The 18,598-nt window shown below is 40.8% G+C and overlaps 1 protein-coding gene across 3 annotated transcripts in view; it reads left to right on the forward strand.

Moving 5' to 3' along the window:
• Positions 1 to 18,598, forward strand: part of PLXDC1 (plexin domain containing 1) — a 107,692-nt gene that overhangs the window by 71,150 nt on the left and 17,944 nt on the right. For all 3 annotated transcript variants that reach the window (XM_027872667.1, XM_027872669.1, XM_027872668.1), the window contains 2 exons: positions 9,712 to 9,807; positions 14,707 to 14,788. In XM_027872667.1, the coding sequence (XP_027728468.1) occupies positions 9,712 to 9,807; positions 14,707 to 14,788 (178 nt within the window). The remainder of the gene's footprint in view (positions 1 to 9,711; positions 9,808 to 14,706; positions 14,789 to 18,598) is intronic.

Here is an 18,598-nt window from a genome sequence, read left to right on the forward strand (position 1 = left end):
ATGAATTGTAAACTACATAAATGTGGGTATCCATAGTTACTTTTTTGTCCAGGACTGTTATTTCATTGACAGAAATCAGTACCTCAGAGAATATCAGAGGTGTAATTTGAATATAGGTTTTACTGATTCTTACTGCTTTTGATCCACTACCCTACACTGCCTCTTTGGGTAATAAGTTCTCAATTCTGTTTTTAATAGAGAAGCAATGATGTATAGTGCAAAGAACATAAGCCTCAGAGTAAGGAAAAATGGGTTTGAATCCTAATGTTGACACTTACTAGCTGGATGATAATGATAATAATAATAATAATAATAGCAGTTCTTATTTACAGGGCACTTTAAGGTTTTCAAAGTGCTTTACAAATGTTATCCCATTTTATTCTCAGTAATCCTGGAAAGTAGGTGCTTTATCATTATTTCCATTTTACAGGTGATGAAACTGAGGCAGACAGAGGTTAATGGCTTGCCCAGAGTCATACAGCTAGTAAGTGTCTGAAGTCAAATTTGAACTCATGTCTTCCTGACTGCAGGTCCATGGCACTATCTACTGTGCCATCTAGCTGGACAAGTCATCTAGCATCTCTAAGCCTATTTCTCAATCTGCAGAATGGGAGCAGTTAGACTGCCACCACCACCACCACCATCATCATCATCACCACAAGGTTGTTGTGAGGAAAGCACTTTGGACATCTCAGATAAACGTGTGTTGTCATTAACAATGTTATGAGTGCAGATACCCAGAGACTGGGAAATGTCAAATCAGTTGTGGTATATAAATGCAATGAAATATTACTGTGCTACTGTGTTTTTGTATCCCTAGTGCTTAACCTAGTGCCTGGCATGCAGCACACACTTAAAAAATGCTTATTGTTTGATTGACCATTTGGAAAGTTGCTATAGCAGGAGTCAAAGTCCTGTGCCTTGATGGAAAAACTGCAGGATCTGATTCAGCTTATCGGAGTAGTGAGGCCAGAATCCACACTGATGGGAAAGCTTATTTCTGGTACATTAGGCACACATGAAGCATCTTCTGCAATCTGAAGCATCATGATGCTTGTTTGCTTCATTGAATACAGTTGCCTTTGAAAGGAACATTTTCTAGAACCTGTTTAGTTCCCCTTTGACACGTTGTCAGTGAGTTGGATGGATGCCACCAAACAGATAGTGACACCTCTAAAGCTAATGTAGTACCAGTGAGTTAACATATTCCAGGCATGACAGAATGGGGTCACCAAGAGTCAGACATGACTCAAACAACTGAACAACACCACCACCAACAAACCTGGAATATACTTCCCAGGTCCCAAATAGGACTCCCCTGACTATGCTTAAGGCTCTGAAGCTTTCTGTTCATTCTGTTCCAGCTGTACTTTAAAACAAAAACCTACCCTTCTACCTGTGCCTAGCTTCTGGAATGATTCACATTTCTCTCTGCTTTTGTGACATCTGAGAAGCATGAAAGCTGACCACTTTAACCTACAGCATCTCCTTTAGGCATTAAACTTGTAGTCATTCATTCATTCGTACATTCAATCAGTCAATCAATCAATCACTCTAACTGCCCCATCCCAAGCACGCCAGGGCTATTTGGCTTTTCACTGTAATTCTTTAAAATACACCTTCTGTCTTTTGGTTATTTGTTGGATTGTTCTTCCTGGAAAGGAAGGTCATACTAGGTCACACTAAGTCATGCCCTTGATCTTGCCATTATCCACAAGTATTCCACTTCCAGTTTCATAAATTCTGAAATTACTTTATCTAACCATAACCTTTAACCCTTTTCTTTATCTTCAACATGACCTCCAAACCCCTGAACCCTCAATTCTCACCCATTTCATCACTCCTGCACTGGCTTCTCCCTTCCTCATCTTGACCCCTCAATGAACAAATACAACTCTACACTATCCTCCTCTCTAGAGTCCCTTACCCTCTTATCCTAGCAGCAGTCTTGTCCTGCCAATTCCCAGCCTTGGATTACCCCCACCATTTCTTTTAACTGTAGAATCCAATGGCTTTTTTTCAAACCTCATCCCTCTTGACATGTCTGCAGCCTTTGACATTGTTGACCACCATTTTCAATTTGAAGCTTTCTTCCCTCTAGGTTTTCATGATGTTGTTCTCTCCTGGTTTTCCTACTACTTATTTGACTGCTCTTTCTGTCTCATTTGTAGGATCCTTATCCATGTCCCTGGGTATCCCACAATGCTTGACCTTTTCTCCTTCTATACGATTTTGCTGGGTGGATCTCATCAGCTCCCATGGATCCAATTATTATCTGTCTACTGATGATTCTCAGATCTGCTGGTTTAGCCATAACCTTTCTAGTTCAAATCTGACCTCAGACATTTACTAGCTGTGTGACCCTGGACAAATCACTTAACCCTGTTTGCCTCAGTTTCCTCATCTGTCCAATGAACTGAAGAAGGAAACGGCAAACCACTCCAGTATCTTTGCCAAGAAAACCCCAAATGGGGTCACAAAGAATTGGACACGACTGAAATGACTAAACACCAACACAACCTGTAGAAAGTGAAGCAGTCTTGAATGTCTGACTTCCTGTTGGTCGACTTGAACTGGATGTCACATAGATACCTTAAATAGATATCACATATGTCCAAAACTGAACTCATTAGCTTTCCTCACAAACCTTCTCCCTTCCAAATTTCTCTATCACTATGGAGAGCACCACCTCCCTCCCAGTCCCCCAGGCTCATAATCTTGGTATCATCCTTGATTCCCCATTATCTCTCACCCTCTATTTCCAAGCTGTTTCCAAAGCCTGTCAATTTCACCTTTGCAACATCGGTTGAATATCCCCCCTTCTCTCTTCTGATATTGCCATCACCCTGATGCAAGCCCACATCACTTTGTGCTTGGGCTATCAAAATAGCCTCTTAATTCCTTTCCTTTCCTCAGATCTCTCCCTACTCCAGTCCATCCTTCACTCAACTGTGATTTTAATCTTCCTAAAGAGTAGATCAGACCATATCACACCCTCCACCACCACCATTCAATAAATTCCAATGGCTCCCCATCACATCAAGGATCAAATATAACCAAATATATCGAATCTGTTTGGTGCTCAAAGCCCTTCATAACCTGGCCCCCTTCTACCTTTCCATAACTTTACTCCCACTATCCCCCCACATTATCTGCAATCCAGGGACTCTGGATTCTTTGTTGTTCTCTACATAAGACCCTCCATGCATTTTCACTAGTTGTGTCCCTTGGTTGGATTTCTTTCTTTCTTTTTTGTTTGTTTTTTGTTTTTTGGTGAGGCAATCGGGGTAAGTGAATTGCCCAGGGTCACACTGCTAGTAAATGTCAAGTGTCTGAGGCCAGATTGGAACTCAGGTCCTCCTGATTTCAAGGCCAGATCTCTATCCACTGTGCCACCTAGTTGCACTTCATGCTTGAATTTCTGTCTCTCTTCACTTCTTTGTCTTGACTTCTTTCAAGTTCCAGCTAAAATCCCATCTTCTCTCAGAAGCCTTTCCCAATCCTCTTGAATGTTAGTGCTTTCCCTTTGAAATCACCCTGTTATCCTGTATATATCTTGCTCATACATAACTGTTTTCATGTTGTATCCTTCCTTGGATTGTAAATTTCTTGAGGGCAGGAACTGGTTTTGCCTTTCTTTGTATCTCTAGCATGTAGCACAGTGCCTGGCAATAGTAGGTGTTTAATAAATGCTCATTGACTTAGTTCAGGAAATGCTGATAGTAGACTAAGATATCCATAGACTGCCAGGGCTGATAGGGCCCTTACAGAGTCCAACCTCACCATTTTATAGATAAGAAAACAGAAGCCCAGAGAGGGGAAGTGACCTTGCCCAGGGTCATATAATGAGTCAATGATTTAGTTTGAAATATAATAAAAACAATAACCTAAGATGAATGGACCAGCACTTTGCACATTATTGTTGTTGTTGTTGTTTGTCCTTCATTTTGGAAAAGAACCAATGACATCATGAGTGACGTCTTGATTTGTGCATGACTTGGATTTCAGTGAGGCAGAACCGCACAAAGTCGTCAGCCTCACTCTTTCTTCCTGAGTCATCCAAGTCCAGTGGCAGGACAAAAGTCAGGATGACTGGCGATGGCCCAGGATGCAGTGGATGACCCTGGCATCTCTGATGCCTGACCAAGCTCTAAGCGCTTTGCAGCGCCTGCTTCCGCCGCCTTTGTGGCCATTGGAACAAATTGTTCCCATCTGCCCATTCCCTTGACGGAAGTCTTCGCATGCTTGGAGTAGACATCCCCCTAACTCACCAATAGCTCTGAGGCCTGTCAATTAGCCTCAACCTGGTTTAGCCCATCTGCCGAGATGGTTTGCCAGGGTGTGGCCACCACAGCTTCTGGGAGCCGCAAGTGAAAATTAGGTGAATCAGGTGGACACCAAAGGTGGATGAGCGGCCTTGAAAAGGGCTCTGCAAGCCCTCACACCAGAGGGGCTAGTCACCCTGAACACCCTATACGCTCCTTAGCTTAGCATATATGCTTAATAAATATAATAACACATATGTAAATAACATATAAGCTTAATAAATGCTTGTTGACTGACTATGGGACCTGATAAATCCTCATTTGAACTCAACTTATAATAATAGGGAAATTCGTGTCCCTTAATGGGGGAGCAAAAGCTGATATGATGTGACTAGCCCTTATAGAATGGGTCAGTTTTGTAATAGGTTTCTAGCATTACAAAAGCTTTCCTTTGTGCTTATATTAGATGTAGGTCATTTGAGTCAGCATAGTCCCATCAACATGTATTCCATGGGATGGCCCCAATTCCATTCTTTAGCATTTTGTTGTATTAAATACTGCTACAGTAAGTAGGCAATTGGCCTATTAGCTTGCTAATTTTTTTAAAAATTATATTGGGATTTTGTTGTAACAGGATTCAGTCAGTATGGATTACACATAAACCTATCAGGAAGGAGCAGGATAGGGAAGGCCAAGTTCATCATTGAAAAAAAGAAACCAGGAAGGTTGGCATATGAGTGAGCTGCATGTCCAGATAGGGCCCATGAGGTGACGCTACAGTAAGCCTCTCTTCACTTAGACACTGAGTGATACCATAGAGAGAGCACTGGCTTTGTAGTCAGGAGACCTGCACTTAAACCAATTCCTGCTATCTCAGGATTGACATTGACTTGGATTTAGAAAGGAAAAGAACCTCATGAGATCCTTAAGTTCAACCTCTCATTTTAGAGATGTAGAAACTGAAGCAAAAAGAGGTGGGTGACTTGTCCAAGGTCACACAGGTATCAAGTATCAGAGCTGGAATTTAAACCTAAGCCCCCTAATTCTAAATGCAGTCTTTCACCAATTCTGCTGCCATCTTGGTACCGGCCCCCTCATCCATTACCTCACATGGGGACTATTGCATTAGCCTCCTCATTGCTCTCCTCCCTGCCTCAAGTCTCCCCCCAACTCCAATCTACCTTCCACTCAGCTGCCAATAGGGATTTTCCCAAAGCATAGACCTAACCATAGAATGCTGCCACTCAGTTAGCTCCAGTGGGTCCAGGATCAAATAGAAAATCCTTTAATTTTTGTTTTAAGTCCTTCATAACCTTTCTTTCCAGGCTTCTGACACTTTTGTCACCAACATGTACTCTTCAGTACAGCTATCCTGGCTGTTCTTCACTTAGAATCCCACATCTCCCAACTCCCATGCCTTTCACTGGCTGTATCCTGTGCCTGGAATGCTCTCACTTCTCACTTCCTCCTCCCAGGCTTTCTTTCAAGACTCAGCTCAATCCTGCCTCCTACAGGAGACCTTTCTTTGTTTTCCATTTCCCTCCCCTCCAAAAATAAAAAACAAACCAAATATGCTAGTTCCTTCTCTCTGAGATTAACTAACTTCTATCTACATTTATACAGAGCATGTGAGATGATGCTGAAAGGGTGTCCCAAAAGTCTTAGTGCAGTTTTAAGCTTTTTTTAAAGCAGCTAGGTGGTAAAGTGGATAGGGCCCTGAACCTAGAATCAAGAAGACCTGAGTTGAATCTGGCCTCAGAAACTTACTAGTTTGTGTGACTCTTGATAAGTTACTTAATCTGTCTCTGTTTCTTCATCTGTAAATTGGGGATAATAATAGCACCTACCTCCAGGGGTATTCTAAGGATCAAATGAGATTATAATTATAAAGCACTTTGTAAATCTTAAACCATTATATGATACTATTATTATTATTATATCTTATGCATATGTGTATATACAATACATATGTATGTGTTTACATATGTATTTGTGTGTATGTATATATGTGTGTGTGTGTGTCTGTGTGTGTGTGTGTCATTGTTCAGTCATTTTCAGTCGACTCTTCATGATCCCATCCCAGGGATTTTCTAGGCAAAATACTGGAGTGGTTTGCTATTTCCTTCTCCAGCTTATTTTTACAGATGAGGAAACTGAGGCAAACAGGGTTAAATGACTTCCCCAGGGCCACACAGCTAATAAGTTTCTTAGGTCAAATTTGAACTCAGGGAAATGAGTCTTCCTGATTCCAAACCCTGTGCTCTATCCATGCAACACCTAGAGTGAAAAACTTTCTAGCAATTAGAGCTTTCCCAGAATGGAATGGACTGCCTGGGAATATGGTGGATTCCCCCTTCATGGAGGCAGGTAATGACAAGATAATAGCTTGTTGGGGAAATCTTAGAGGGAGTTAGGTAGGGGTTAGACTAGATGTCTTCTCAAATCCCTTTCAAATCTGGGATTCTGTGATAGAGTTTGGGACAGGACCTGAGCTTAGGGCCCTCACCATTTAGCCCTGGAACTCCAGAGCAAGTTGAAGGCCAGCCTGGCCAAGGTATTGTGTCATGGCCTTAGCTTCATCATGTGGGTAGTATCCTGAAGAGCAATCGTGACTGGTACAACTGCCCAGCCTGCCTATCAAAAAAATCACCAAATCCTTACATCATGTTCTTGTCCATCCCCTTGACTCCAGGTGGCCCTCTGCTCATTTGTCCCAGACAGACAAGTACTTTTTCTGCCCTTACATATGGAAAGATTTCCATTTCTAGACAGTCCTTGACTAATCTCATGTTCCTCTGAATGTAATTTCCTGCAATTGATCTTTAGTGGAATTCAATAAGGCACAAAGGGATGTATACAAGGTTGGAGTGTCCCCAAAGCTGGCAGGGATAACTGTCCCAGTTTTATAGCTGTGGAAAAGTGAAAACAGTATCTTACTGATGATGTATGTATGAATTATGTGTGTATATGTGTGTGTGAATGTACACGTGGATGTGTGTATGTATATTGTGTATTTTTTGTTATTGTTCAGTTGTTTCAGTCCTGCCAGACTCTTTGTGACCCTATTTGGAATTTTCTTGACAAAGATGCTGGAGTGGTTTGCCATTTCCTTCTCCAGCTCATTTTACAGATGAAGAAACTGGGAAAAACAGGGTTAAATGACTTGCCCAGGGTTACACGGGTGGTAAATGTCTAAGATGAGTCTTCCTGATGTCAGGCCCAGCACTCTATCCATTGTGCCACCTGGCTGCCCTGTATGTATATATACATACGTGTATACATTTCTGATGGGAAAGTCTATGAGTAACAAACATGGTCATAGTCAGCTCCATGCTATATCACCTGAAACATGAGCTGTGTATAAGCAGGTAGTTCTTTAATGTATGCATCATATACAAGGTGTCCCCAAAACCTTAGTGTTGTTAAACTGCACTAAGGCTTTTGGGATACCCTTTCTTGCATTTATCTGTATGGGCCTTATCCTTCTACTAGCCAAGGGTTCTTAACCTGGGGTCCATGAACTTTAGAAAAAAATGTTATGACAACTGTATTTCAGTATAATTGGTTTCTTTTGTGATCTTATGTATTTTATTTTATGAATTTTAAAACATTCTTATGAGCAGTCTATCCATTTAATTCAGTCAATAAACATTTATTAAGCACCTGCTATGTTCCAGGCACTGTGCTAAATGCTGGGGATAGAAAAAGAGTCGAAAGACAATTCCTGCACTCAAGGAGCTTACAATCTAAAGGAGGAAATGACAAGCAAACAAATATGTACAAGTTATACATAGGATAAATAGGAAATAATTAAAAGAAGAGGACATTAGAATTAAGAGGGGTTGAAAAAGGCTTCCTGTTGAAGATGAGATTTTAGTTGAGACCAGGGAAACAAGTAGGCAGAGATGAGGGAAAGTATTTCAGGCATGGAGGACAGTCAGAGAAAATTCCTGGAGCCAAGGGATAGATTGTCTCATTCATGGAACAACAAGGAGATCAGTGACACTGGATTTAAGGCTTCACCAGACTGCCAAAGGGATCCAGAACACACACAAAAAGGTTAAGAACCTCTGTACTTGAGATATCATTTTACACCTATCAGATTGGCTAAAATGGTAGAAGGGGAAAGTGGCAAATGTTAGAGGAAATGTGGAAAAATTGGGACACTGATTCTTTGTTAGTGGAATTGTAAAATGATGCAACCGTTTTAGAGAGCAATCTGGAATTATGCCCAAAGAAGTATTAAACAGAAATTACTTTTGACCTAACAATACCACTACTTGGTCTATTTCCAAAGATGGTTAGGGAAAGAGGAAAGGAACCTATATGTTCTAAAATATTTATAGCAGCTCTCTCTGTCGTGGCAAAGAACTGGAAATTGCAGAGATGTGTCCATCAACTGGGGAATGACTGAACAAGCTGTGGTTTGTGATTGTGATGGAATTCTACTGTTCTATAAAAAATGACGAGTTCAACGATTTTAGAAAAACATGGGAAAACCTACATGAAACAATGAAAAGCAAATTGAGCAGAACCAAGAGAACATTGTATACAATAACAGCAATATTGTTTTAAGAATGATGTTGAGGGAATAAGTTATTTTGTCTATTATAAATGTTCAAATTAACTATAAAGGACATATGAAGAAAGAATTTGTCTGCATCCAGAGAAAGAACTGATAAATAGAAGTATATGTAGAATAATTTTACAATATATGTATATGTATATATATGCATATATATACCTATACCTATTTGTGCTTAATGCTAGCCATTTCTATGGTGGGGGGTGGGGAAGAAAAAAAAGAAAAAAAATAAATTTACATGGTAATTTTGTTGTATATTTGAAAGGAATAGCAAGTTATGCATAGTAGATTTGTAGTTTCATGTATAATCATCTTTTTTATTATACTACATTGTGGAAATGCTTGTTTTATTCCATAAATTAAAAATGAAAATTTTTAAAAGGAACTTCTGCACTAGACTGTGAGCTCCATAAGAAAAGGAAACATGTGTCATCAAAACTGTGTATCTCTCCCAGCTCCTAGGCTGGAAATAGCTCCTTATCTACAGTAGGCATTTAATAAATAATGTTCGTTGAATGAATGAATAAAAAAAAGGGTACAAATTATGTAGCCTACCTATCAGATCCCTAGACACATGCCCCAGTTGTCTGTGGGCATGGGATATCCTTATTTGACCATGGAAGCATAGAAAGAGTTTGAAGAGACCTTAAAAATCAGGTTATGGAATATCTTCATTTTATAAATAAGGAAACTGAGGCCCAAAGAGGAGGAATAAAGTACCAGAAGTCATATGGTCATTTTGGTGACAGAGATGTGACTAGAAAGAGGGGTGGCACTAGAATTAAGAGATTTTGCACACTATTAGGAAGTTCTTCCCTCTACACATTGATCCCACACTGATCAATCCTGTGTTTGTTTCAGAATCTCGCCGAAGAACAATTTATGAGTATCACCGGATTGAGTTGGACACCAGCAAGGTCACCAGCACATCAGCTGTAGAGTTTACCCCACTGCCAAGTGAGTAGGAATTTTTCCAGGGGTTGTGCCATCCCAGAGTTCCCTACCATAGGACAGTCCCAATTGGTGTGGGATATGTAATCCTAGTGGAAGATGCTGCTTTAAGAAACCTGGGGCTGAGCTCCCAGGGATGGGAATCCAGGAAGACAATTGAGCCATAGCATCCCTTTACTTTGGGGAGATATGGTTTGGGAGTTCATGAGTGGAAAGGAAAAACTGAGAATCAATCTCAAAGTCTTCAAACTCTAGGCCAACAGACTTCTTTTCTTTCCCCCTTCCTTCCCCAGCTTTCTTTGAATTTCTATTAAGTGGTACTGCCACAAATAGTTACAATTTGTGGTAGCCTGGCCCATCTCAAGCAAGACCAAGCTGTTGGATCACTGATGGATATTCATGGCAAAGTCAGGACTGGAAGTGGGAGCAAGGAAGGGAAAACAGCATTCCAATTTGGATATGGCTTTTAATTTTATCATAATCCTGACTGAGTGGAAACCACTTGCAGAACACCCACAATGGTTTTTCCTAATCCCTTTTACTCCTAACCTGCCTCATTTTTTTTCTTCTTATCTTTCTTATATGCCTCCTTTTCTAGTCTTTCTCCTCCTTTTCTCTCTTCTCCAAGAAGGGAACAAAACCTCAGAAGAGAATTATGACTAAACTAGGGTGACCAGGACTTTGCCAAACCGTAACAAACGCTTATAGCTCTTATACTTCTCCAGTGGCATAAAAACAACTGAGCTTAGCATCTAGTTAGTGGGCACAATTAATGAACATAAGAATCTGCCAGCTCCTGAGTGCTTTCTCCCCTGGATACTGCACCCAAAGGAAGCTCCTCTCTGCTCGCCATAGTTTCACGGTCTCCCCAAAACACCAACTGCATTTATCCTTGAAATTGCATCTGAGGGTGCTTTTCACACTGTTTGTTCCCGATACTAGGCTCTGCTGGAAGGATTAAGGTAGGAGAAGGAGGAGGAGGAGGAGAAAGAGGAAAGGGGGGGGGGATGAAGGAGAAGGAGAAAGAAGAAGAGGAGGGAAAGGAGGAGAAAGGGAAGGAGGAAGAGGAAAAGGAAGAAAAGAAGGAAGGAGGAGGAGGATGGAGATGAAGAGGAGGAGGGGAGGGGAAAGAGGAGGAGGAGAAAAAGGGAGGAAAGAGGAGGAGGAGGAGAGGAGAAGGAGGGGAGGGAGGAGGAGGAAGGGAGGAGGAGAAGGAAAAGAAGGAGAAAGGGGAGGAAGAGGAGGAGGAGGGGAAGGAGGAAAAGGAAAGATAGGAGGAGAGAATGATTTCCGCTTCACTTTGGTTCCCATCTCAAACCCTTCAGAAAGCATAAGCTGACGCCCACTAGACTCTGAGCACATGTGCCCTCCTGCCTGTGATGGTCCTTCTGTCTCGCAAAGTAGGAGAACAAAACCACCAACAGGCGCAGCACCTCCAAATCAGCTGAAAGTGCTGCTTTACCCAGGCTCCTATCCAAAAGGATTGCAGAAATCCAAAAGAATCTCCAAAAGCATTTCAGAACTAGGGATATATTAAGAAACAGTCAAAACAAAAGAAAAAGGGGGAAAAGAAAACATCCCAGTGCTAACATGGAATTTCAGGAAAGACTGAGAAACTTGGGCCTGAGCTCCCAGAATTGGGAATGCAGGAAGGGAATCAATCCATAGAATTCCTTTACTTTGGGGACATGTGGTTTTGTAGTTCATAGATAGAAAGGAAAAAAAGGGAGTCACCCATCATCCTACAAAGCCTAACTCTCAGAATTTTTTTTTTTTTTTTTTGGTGACAAGGCCTATTTTTTCAAAAAAAAAAAAGCAGCAATTGGTAGCAAGGGCATAGATGTGCAGGGCTAATTTCCATACATAAGTACTGAGGAATAAATCAAACTCTCCTGAGACTATATTTCTGGGACACTCTCTCTGTACATTTAAATCATCTCTTCCCCAGTGAATTAAGTGACTCTTTAACCTCAAACGAGGTACCTGAAACCCATAGCAGAAATAAAGATTAGTTGATTTTATTAAAACCGTGTGATGCTTTTATTATTATAGGAGTATATATTTAGAGCTGAAAGGGACTTTAGAAGTCAGAAAATCTAACCCACTTAATTTTACTGATGAGCAACCGAGGCCCATAGAGGTGACCCAGCTGGCCCAAGGTTAAACAGATAGCAAGTAGCAGAAATCAAGAATATGAACCTAGGTCCTCTCACTCCAAATCCAGTGATCTTTTCCATTAACAAATGAGATAACATGAAAAGCATTTTGCAAATTAAAACGTGATGTAAAGGCTAGTTATGATTACTATCTTATGTATGGTTTGGCCTTAGAATTGTGACCTATCTAATGTGGCCCCACCTTCTTCCTCTCCCTGCCCCTTTCCCCCTATCCGGCTTAGACAAGACAGTAGCAGGACTGACCAATACCCTCTTCTGCCCCTTACCTTCCACCTTGGTAAGAGGAGCAAGCATCAGTGCTAACTAACCAAGGCCCAACATTCTCTTCTGTTCCCTACCCTTCACCTAGTCTACGAGGAACCAGTGGTGGGGTTGACAAAAGTCTAGCATGTCCTGGGCTATCCCCTGTCCCTGACCCATCTCACAGGAATCAGCTAGATGACCAAGGCCCAGAAGACCCTCTTTTTATTCTATTGTACCCCATCCCACATATCATCTTGCTCACACTCTCTCAGTCCAGCAGATGATCAAGGCTCAAGGCTTTTGACCTTTGTCCTGTAACACACCCCATGAACCCTATGAACAATCCAATTCATGTCACACTTTCAGTTAAGATGGCAATATAAAAGGTTGTAGAGGAGCTGAGGTCTTCCCTGAGAGAAATGATTATTTCTCTCTTGTATAATAACTAATTTTTTAATCAGGACCAAGGTTTTTTCCCTTCTCTGCTTCCTCATCCAGAAATCATCTAGTGTGGGAAGTCTTTCTCAAAGACTTACTCAGACAGGATGGTTGAGATCTAATCAAAGACAGTAAAAGAAATTCTAAGTTTAGGATAGTGGGTGAAATCCTGCTCATTGTGCTTACTCAGAGAGGTCTGGAGAAAATGTAGATTCTCCCTTTTGTCAGACAAATAATATGAAAATTGATAGGTCTGTTTAACCAAGATTTGGGTGATTCAAATCATGTCCCTTCAAGTCCCTCATTGTAATAGAGCCTACCTCTTGTAATATGCATTCTCTCATTAATTCTTAACCAATCAAAGTTAATTGACACCCTCAGGAACATTTGCTCTTCCAAGAGTATATAAACTATGAGCCTACCACCGTGAAACGTCTTTGGCATTCAAGAGTGCCACTGACTCTCTTTTTATTAAAATGCTGACATTTTTAATAAAATTACTAATTACCCAGAAATTATGTCTCTTAAACTTTTTAAATGCCACACCCTCACATACCCCAGCAAATATCCAAAAAAGGACACCAAGTAGAATATAATTTTAAAAAAAAATCAAAGCTTCCTCATTCATTCTAGAATATCACAAAATGATGACCCAAAGTCAATGGAGACTGGGAGAGAGGTTACAGCAGGCAAATCCATATAAGCCCTGGTGAGCAGACCTAAAGCTTTTGAGTAATGGGAGAAGGGCCCTACCAGGGAAGGGAAGAGTAAACAGAACAGAAAAAAAAAAGAAAACAGTGAATACTATGGGTTAAGACAAGTTCAAGTGGTGAACATAGATGAAGAGTGATTCCACAACAAGTACAAGTAGAATCTCAGAGAAAAAAAGGGGGGGGGGGTAGTAACTGCAAAGACTACAGGAATGGCTAGAAACAAATTAAGAGATTAACAAATTAAATAAATGGTAGAAAAACTTAACCCAAGTTCTGGACTCCCTAAAAAAATAGAATGGAGCATTCAAAATTCAATTACTCTATAAGACAATAAAAATATTAAAACAAAATTAGATTGAAAAATAGAAGAAAATGAAAGGTATCTATGATTATTAAAAAAAACTGTCCTAGAAAATAGGTTAAGAAAAATAATTTAGCTATTAATAAATTAATTTAAAATTAATAATAATTAATCATCAGCCTCTCTGAAAATCATGATTAAACAAAAAAAATCTAAATAACATGTTTCAAGAAATCATTTTTAAAACTGCCCAAATCTATTAGAATCAGGTGGCAAAGTGAAAATAAAACCAATCCAATGATAACTTCCTAAAAGAAACCCCAAATTAAAAACACCCAGGAATATCATAGTAAAAGTCCAGAGCTTCCAAGTCAAAGAAAATAATACTGAAAATAGCCACAAAGAAAGAGTTCACCCTGAAAAACTGAGTGTTATCCTACAGGAATGGGCAAATGTATCTTTAATAGAAAAGAGAAACCTGGAAAAATAATTACATTTGAACAACTGAAAGGACTAAATGATGATGAAATTCTGAGCTTATAAAAGGGGGAGAGGAGACAAGGGTCCCTTCAGTAACCACCAAGGGAGTAAAGCTTCATATAAACACTGAAACGGTTTTGTTGTTGACTTTGTTCTTTTTTGTTGATTTTAAGAGAGGGAGAAATGGAGAACAGGAGGAAAGAAATCGGGGAAAAGGGGGGGGGAATTTACTTTACATAATTAGGGTGCATGCAAACATGGAGGAAGGAGCATTTCATGAACCTAACTCTTATCTGAATCAAACACAGGAGAGTTAAACAGATAACAGAGTTTGGTATAGAAATATATTGAACAGGAGAAGTACAAAAGATCATTTAAAAGGAAGAACAGACATATGAGACAATTTTAAAAGTAATGGGTCAGCTTCGTGGCACCATGTTTTCATCAATAGTCCCAGTACTTGATAACTCTCTGTACTTGCTGGACTTGGAAACTCCCATGACCCACTCCAGGTGATATTGACAGCTAGATGCCTCTGCTTTCTCTCTTTCAGCCTGTCTGCAACATCAGAGCTGTGAAGTCTGCGTCTCCTCAGACTTGACCTTCAACTGCAGCTGGTGTCACGTCCTCCAGAGGTAGCGTGGACAGGTTGACTCTGATGTCTTCCTTGTGCAGGCAGGAGGGGTAAGGGGAGAGGAAAATGGTATGCCCATCACCTCCTCCATGACCTTAACACTCCCATGCCTGTTCCTCTTGTCCTGTTGCTTGGCATCATGGGGACATACCCAGCTGGGTATGAGGGAGTATGTCCTTCCCTGATTCAAATCTGTCAGACTTCCAAAGTTTAAAGATTAGCCTGGAGACTTCACAAGAGAAGAACTTTCTGTAAAACTGATAGAGGATTAGGATGACAAGCTACTGGAGAGAATGTCTAAGGACCACAGCCACTGCTGTTTCTTCCCCACCTAGGAAAAGGGTCAAATTATTCAGGAACCTGGAGCAGGATCTGAACTTGGGCTCCCATTGGCCTCTGAGAGAGGTCCCGATAGTGCCATGATTCACCAATGCCATGGAACAGACTTTCTGCAGATAGGCCATCCTTAGGACACCAGGGGAGTAGAAAGCTAGATGGAAAAGTTAGGGAGACAGTTTACAGAGAGGAACTCAGAATAAATCTTTTCTCTAGACCAGACTGGGGAAGAGGAGAGTAGGAATGCACGTATTTGAGTAATAGTTGCTGAGAATGTTTCTTTTTTTTTTCTTTTTTATTGATATCTCTTGTTTTGGACCTCACCTTTATTTCCCAATATATCCCTTTCCTCTGCCCAGCTAGGTGGCAGTGGATAGAGCTCTGGGCTTAAAATCAGACTCACCTTCATCAGTTCAAATCTGGCCTCAGATTCTTACTAGCTATGTGACCCTGGGCAAGTCACTTAACCCTATTTGCCTCAGTTTCCTCATCTATAAAATGAGCTGGAGAAGGAAATGGCAAACCACTCTGGTATCTTTGCCAAGAAAACCCCAAATGGGGTCATGAAGAGTCAGACATGACTTGAAAGGACTGAACAAAAACTGCCCCAACCAGAGAGCCACCCCTTATGACAAAGAATAAAAAAGGAAAGAAAAGGCAGTTTAGCAAAACTAATCAACCCATCACTCAAGTCTAACAGTATATGCTATGTTCTACTTCTGTAGTCCCCCACCTCTGCAAAGAAGGGAAGGAGGTACATTACTAAGAATATTTCTAATGTTTGTTTTTATTTCTTTTTCTGTTTTAATTAAATGATTTTGCTGTTTGTCAAACGGTTAGTGAAAAAGTGCAGACAGACTTTGGTTAATTTGTTTTTGAAAGCACAGAAAGTTCTGGGTTATGTTCAAGTTTGGGATTGAAAAATCTTGAAATCAAACTCATTTTCCCATTCAGAACCCAGTTCCTCATGAAGCAAATTGGGAATTCAAGCCCTGGTGTCCTAATCAGGAATTTACTTTGATAAATAAGGGACAGGAGAAAATACCCTTTTTGTATAACTAACTCTTGCAAGCCTGGAAAGCAATAGAAACTTAAAAAAAAAACCTTTAGGCAATCTTGAAAATTACAGTGTCCCACTTCCCATGAAGCTGTCATATCTTCAGTCGCTAGTTCCTTTCCTCCTTTCCAAAATCTTGATGCATAAATAGAAACTGACTGCTATGTAATCAGCTGTCTTTACACAGCACTGACACTGTCCTTAGTCCAGGGGTGAAAAGGGGTAAAGTTTGCAAATTAAATTAGGATCCTTTCCCAATAGGGGCACTTTTGCTCTTCCTCATCAGACGTCAGTTCGCCTGCCTGTTGGGTTGGGGTCATGTGGGTTGGGGAGAAGATTAGCAACTTTGAAAAACAATAAATGACTAGTACCACATGTGGTAAAAACATAGACAAGTTATTATCTGCAACCACAGGGAGCACCCACACAGATGAGATCATAAATCTACCCAAGTACCAAGTAAATCTACTAGGCACTTGGGGTATATGAGGTGTCCAAGGAGGATTAGTACCTCTGGTGTGAGGACTTGCTGAGCTCTTTTCAGGGCTGCCTATCCACCTGATTCACCCAATTCTCACCTGTGGCTCCAAGAAGCTCCACTGTAACACATACAGTGGCCACACCCCTGCAAACCATTTTGGCAGATGAGTTAAACCTGGTTGAGAGTAATGGATAGAAATCAAATCTGTCAGTGAGGTAGGGAGGTGTCTACCTCAAGCATGTGAAGGCTTCCCTCATCAGAATGGGTGGATGAGAACAATTAGTTCCAATGAGTACTTAGAACTCGGTCAGATGTCAAAGATACAAAGGTCATCCACTGCTTCCCAAGCCATCACCAGTCATTTTGACTTTTGTCCTGCCATTGGACTCCATGCCTCTGGAAGAGAGAGTGAGGCTGATGACTTTGTGCAATTCTGTCTCACCTTAAATCCAATTCATGCACAAGTCAAAAACATCACCTGTGACATCACTGGTCCTCCTCAAAAATGAAGCACAAACAACAAAATTAGGCACTTACATCTTTAAAAATGAGAAACCCAATCGAATTTATATCTACAATTCTTTGGGCAACTAGTTGGTGCAGTGGGTAGACAGCTGGGCCTGGAGTCAGAAAGACCTGAATTCAAATCTGGCCTCAGATACCTACTGGCTGTGTAATCCTGGGCAAATCTCTTAACCCTGTCTTCTGCCTCAGTTTCCTCATCTGTAAAATGAGTCGGAGAAGGAAATGGCAAACCATTCCGGTATCTTTGCCAAGAAAACCCCAAATGGAGTCACAAAGAGTCAGACACAACTGAAAAACAACTCAACAACAAAATTTCAAGAGAATGTATTGATAACTGGGGGGATTGCAAAAGGCATTATGAGATTGGAAAAGACATTTTATGAAGGAGGTGAAACCTGGGCTATACTTTGAAAGAAGTTACAACACCTAAAGTCCCTGCTTCTGGGGAGCCAGAGCTTGGTGGATTTCTTGAGTTCAGAAGTTCTGAGCTGCAGTAGGGCTAAAAACGATTGAGTGTCCAAACTAAGTCCAGCGCAAATATGGCAAAGCCCCTGGAACAGAAGGCCACCAGGCTGACCAAGGAAGGACAAACTGGTCAAGGTCAGAAAATTCAAACAGGTTAACAGGTTAATGCTTCAGTGCTGATCACTCTTGGGATTAGCCCATGGAAACCAGGCTTCTAGCCTGGGTGAGATGAGGAGGCCCAATCTCCTCCCCTAGAATGCCCCTCCAAAAAAGAGGCGAAGGATTCTCTGAGGGGAAGGTGAGGAGGTGAGGAGGTAAGGAGGGAGTGCGTTCCAGGTGTGGGGACAACCTCCTTGTACTGAGGCAAGAGATGGAATATGATGTATGGAGAGCAACTGTCACATCAGCATTTACCTCAATGTTTGCTTTTTGTATATTCCTTCTATGTAACTGTAGTCAATCTTCTGGCCCTGTTTTCTTCACCTCACATTATTTCATGTGAGTTTTCCATATTTTTTTTACATTTTTCACATTTGTTTTTCCTAATTGTGATATAGCATTCCATTCTGTTGACATTTGGAAATATGTTAAGGCATTTCCCTACTGTTGGACAATTATTTCTAGTTTGAGGAGTTTTGTTTTGTTTTTCAGTTGCAAATAATGGTGCCATAAATATATTTGAACAAATCCCTTTGTGTGCTTTCTCCCTGCCCTCCTTCCCCTGTTTTTGATGAGTATTACTCTGGTACAGTCCTGTAATGGAATGATTAAGACAAAGAATACAGTCCTTTTCACTCCTCAAAGGCAAGGATAACATTCTGTAAAGCATCATACTGTTACTTGAAGTCAAATAAATGTTGAACTGGGACGTCTCAGATGGGAGTCGTAGTGACAGAACACAGAATATATTATAAAATAAAAACTCCTATTTACACAGATCATACACT

Source organism: Vombatus ursinus, unplaced genomic scaffold (genome assembly GCF_900497805.2).
Source record: "Vombatus ursinus unplaced genomic scaffold, bare-nosed wombat genome assembly UNPS02014801.1, whole genome shotgun sequence".
Classification (NCBI taxonomy): Eukaryota; Metazoa; Chordata; class Mammalia; order Diprotodontia; family Vombatidae; genus Vombatus; species Vombatus ursinus.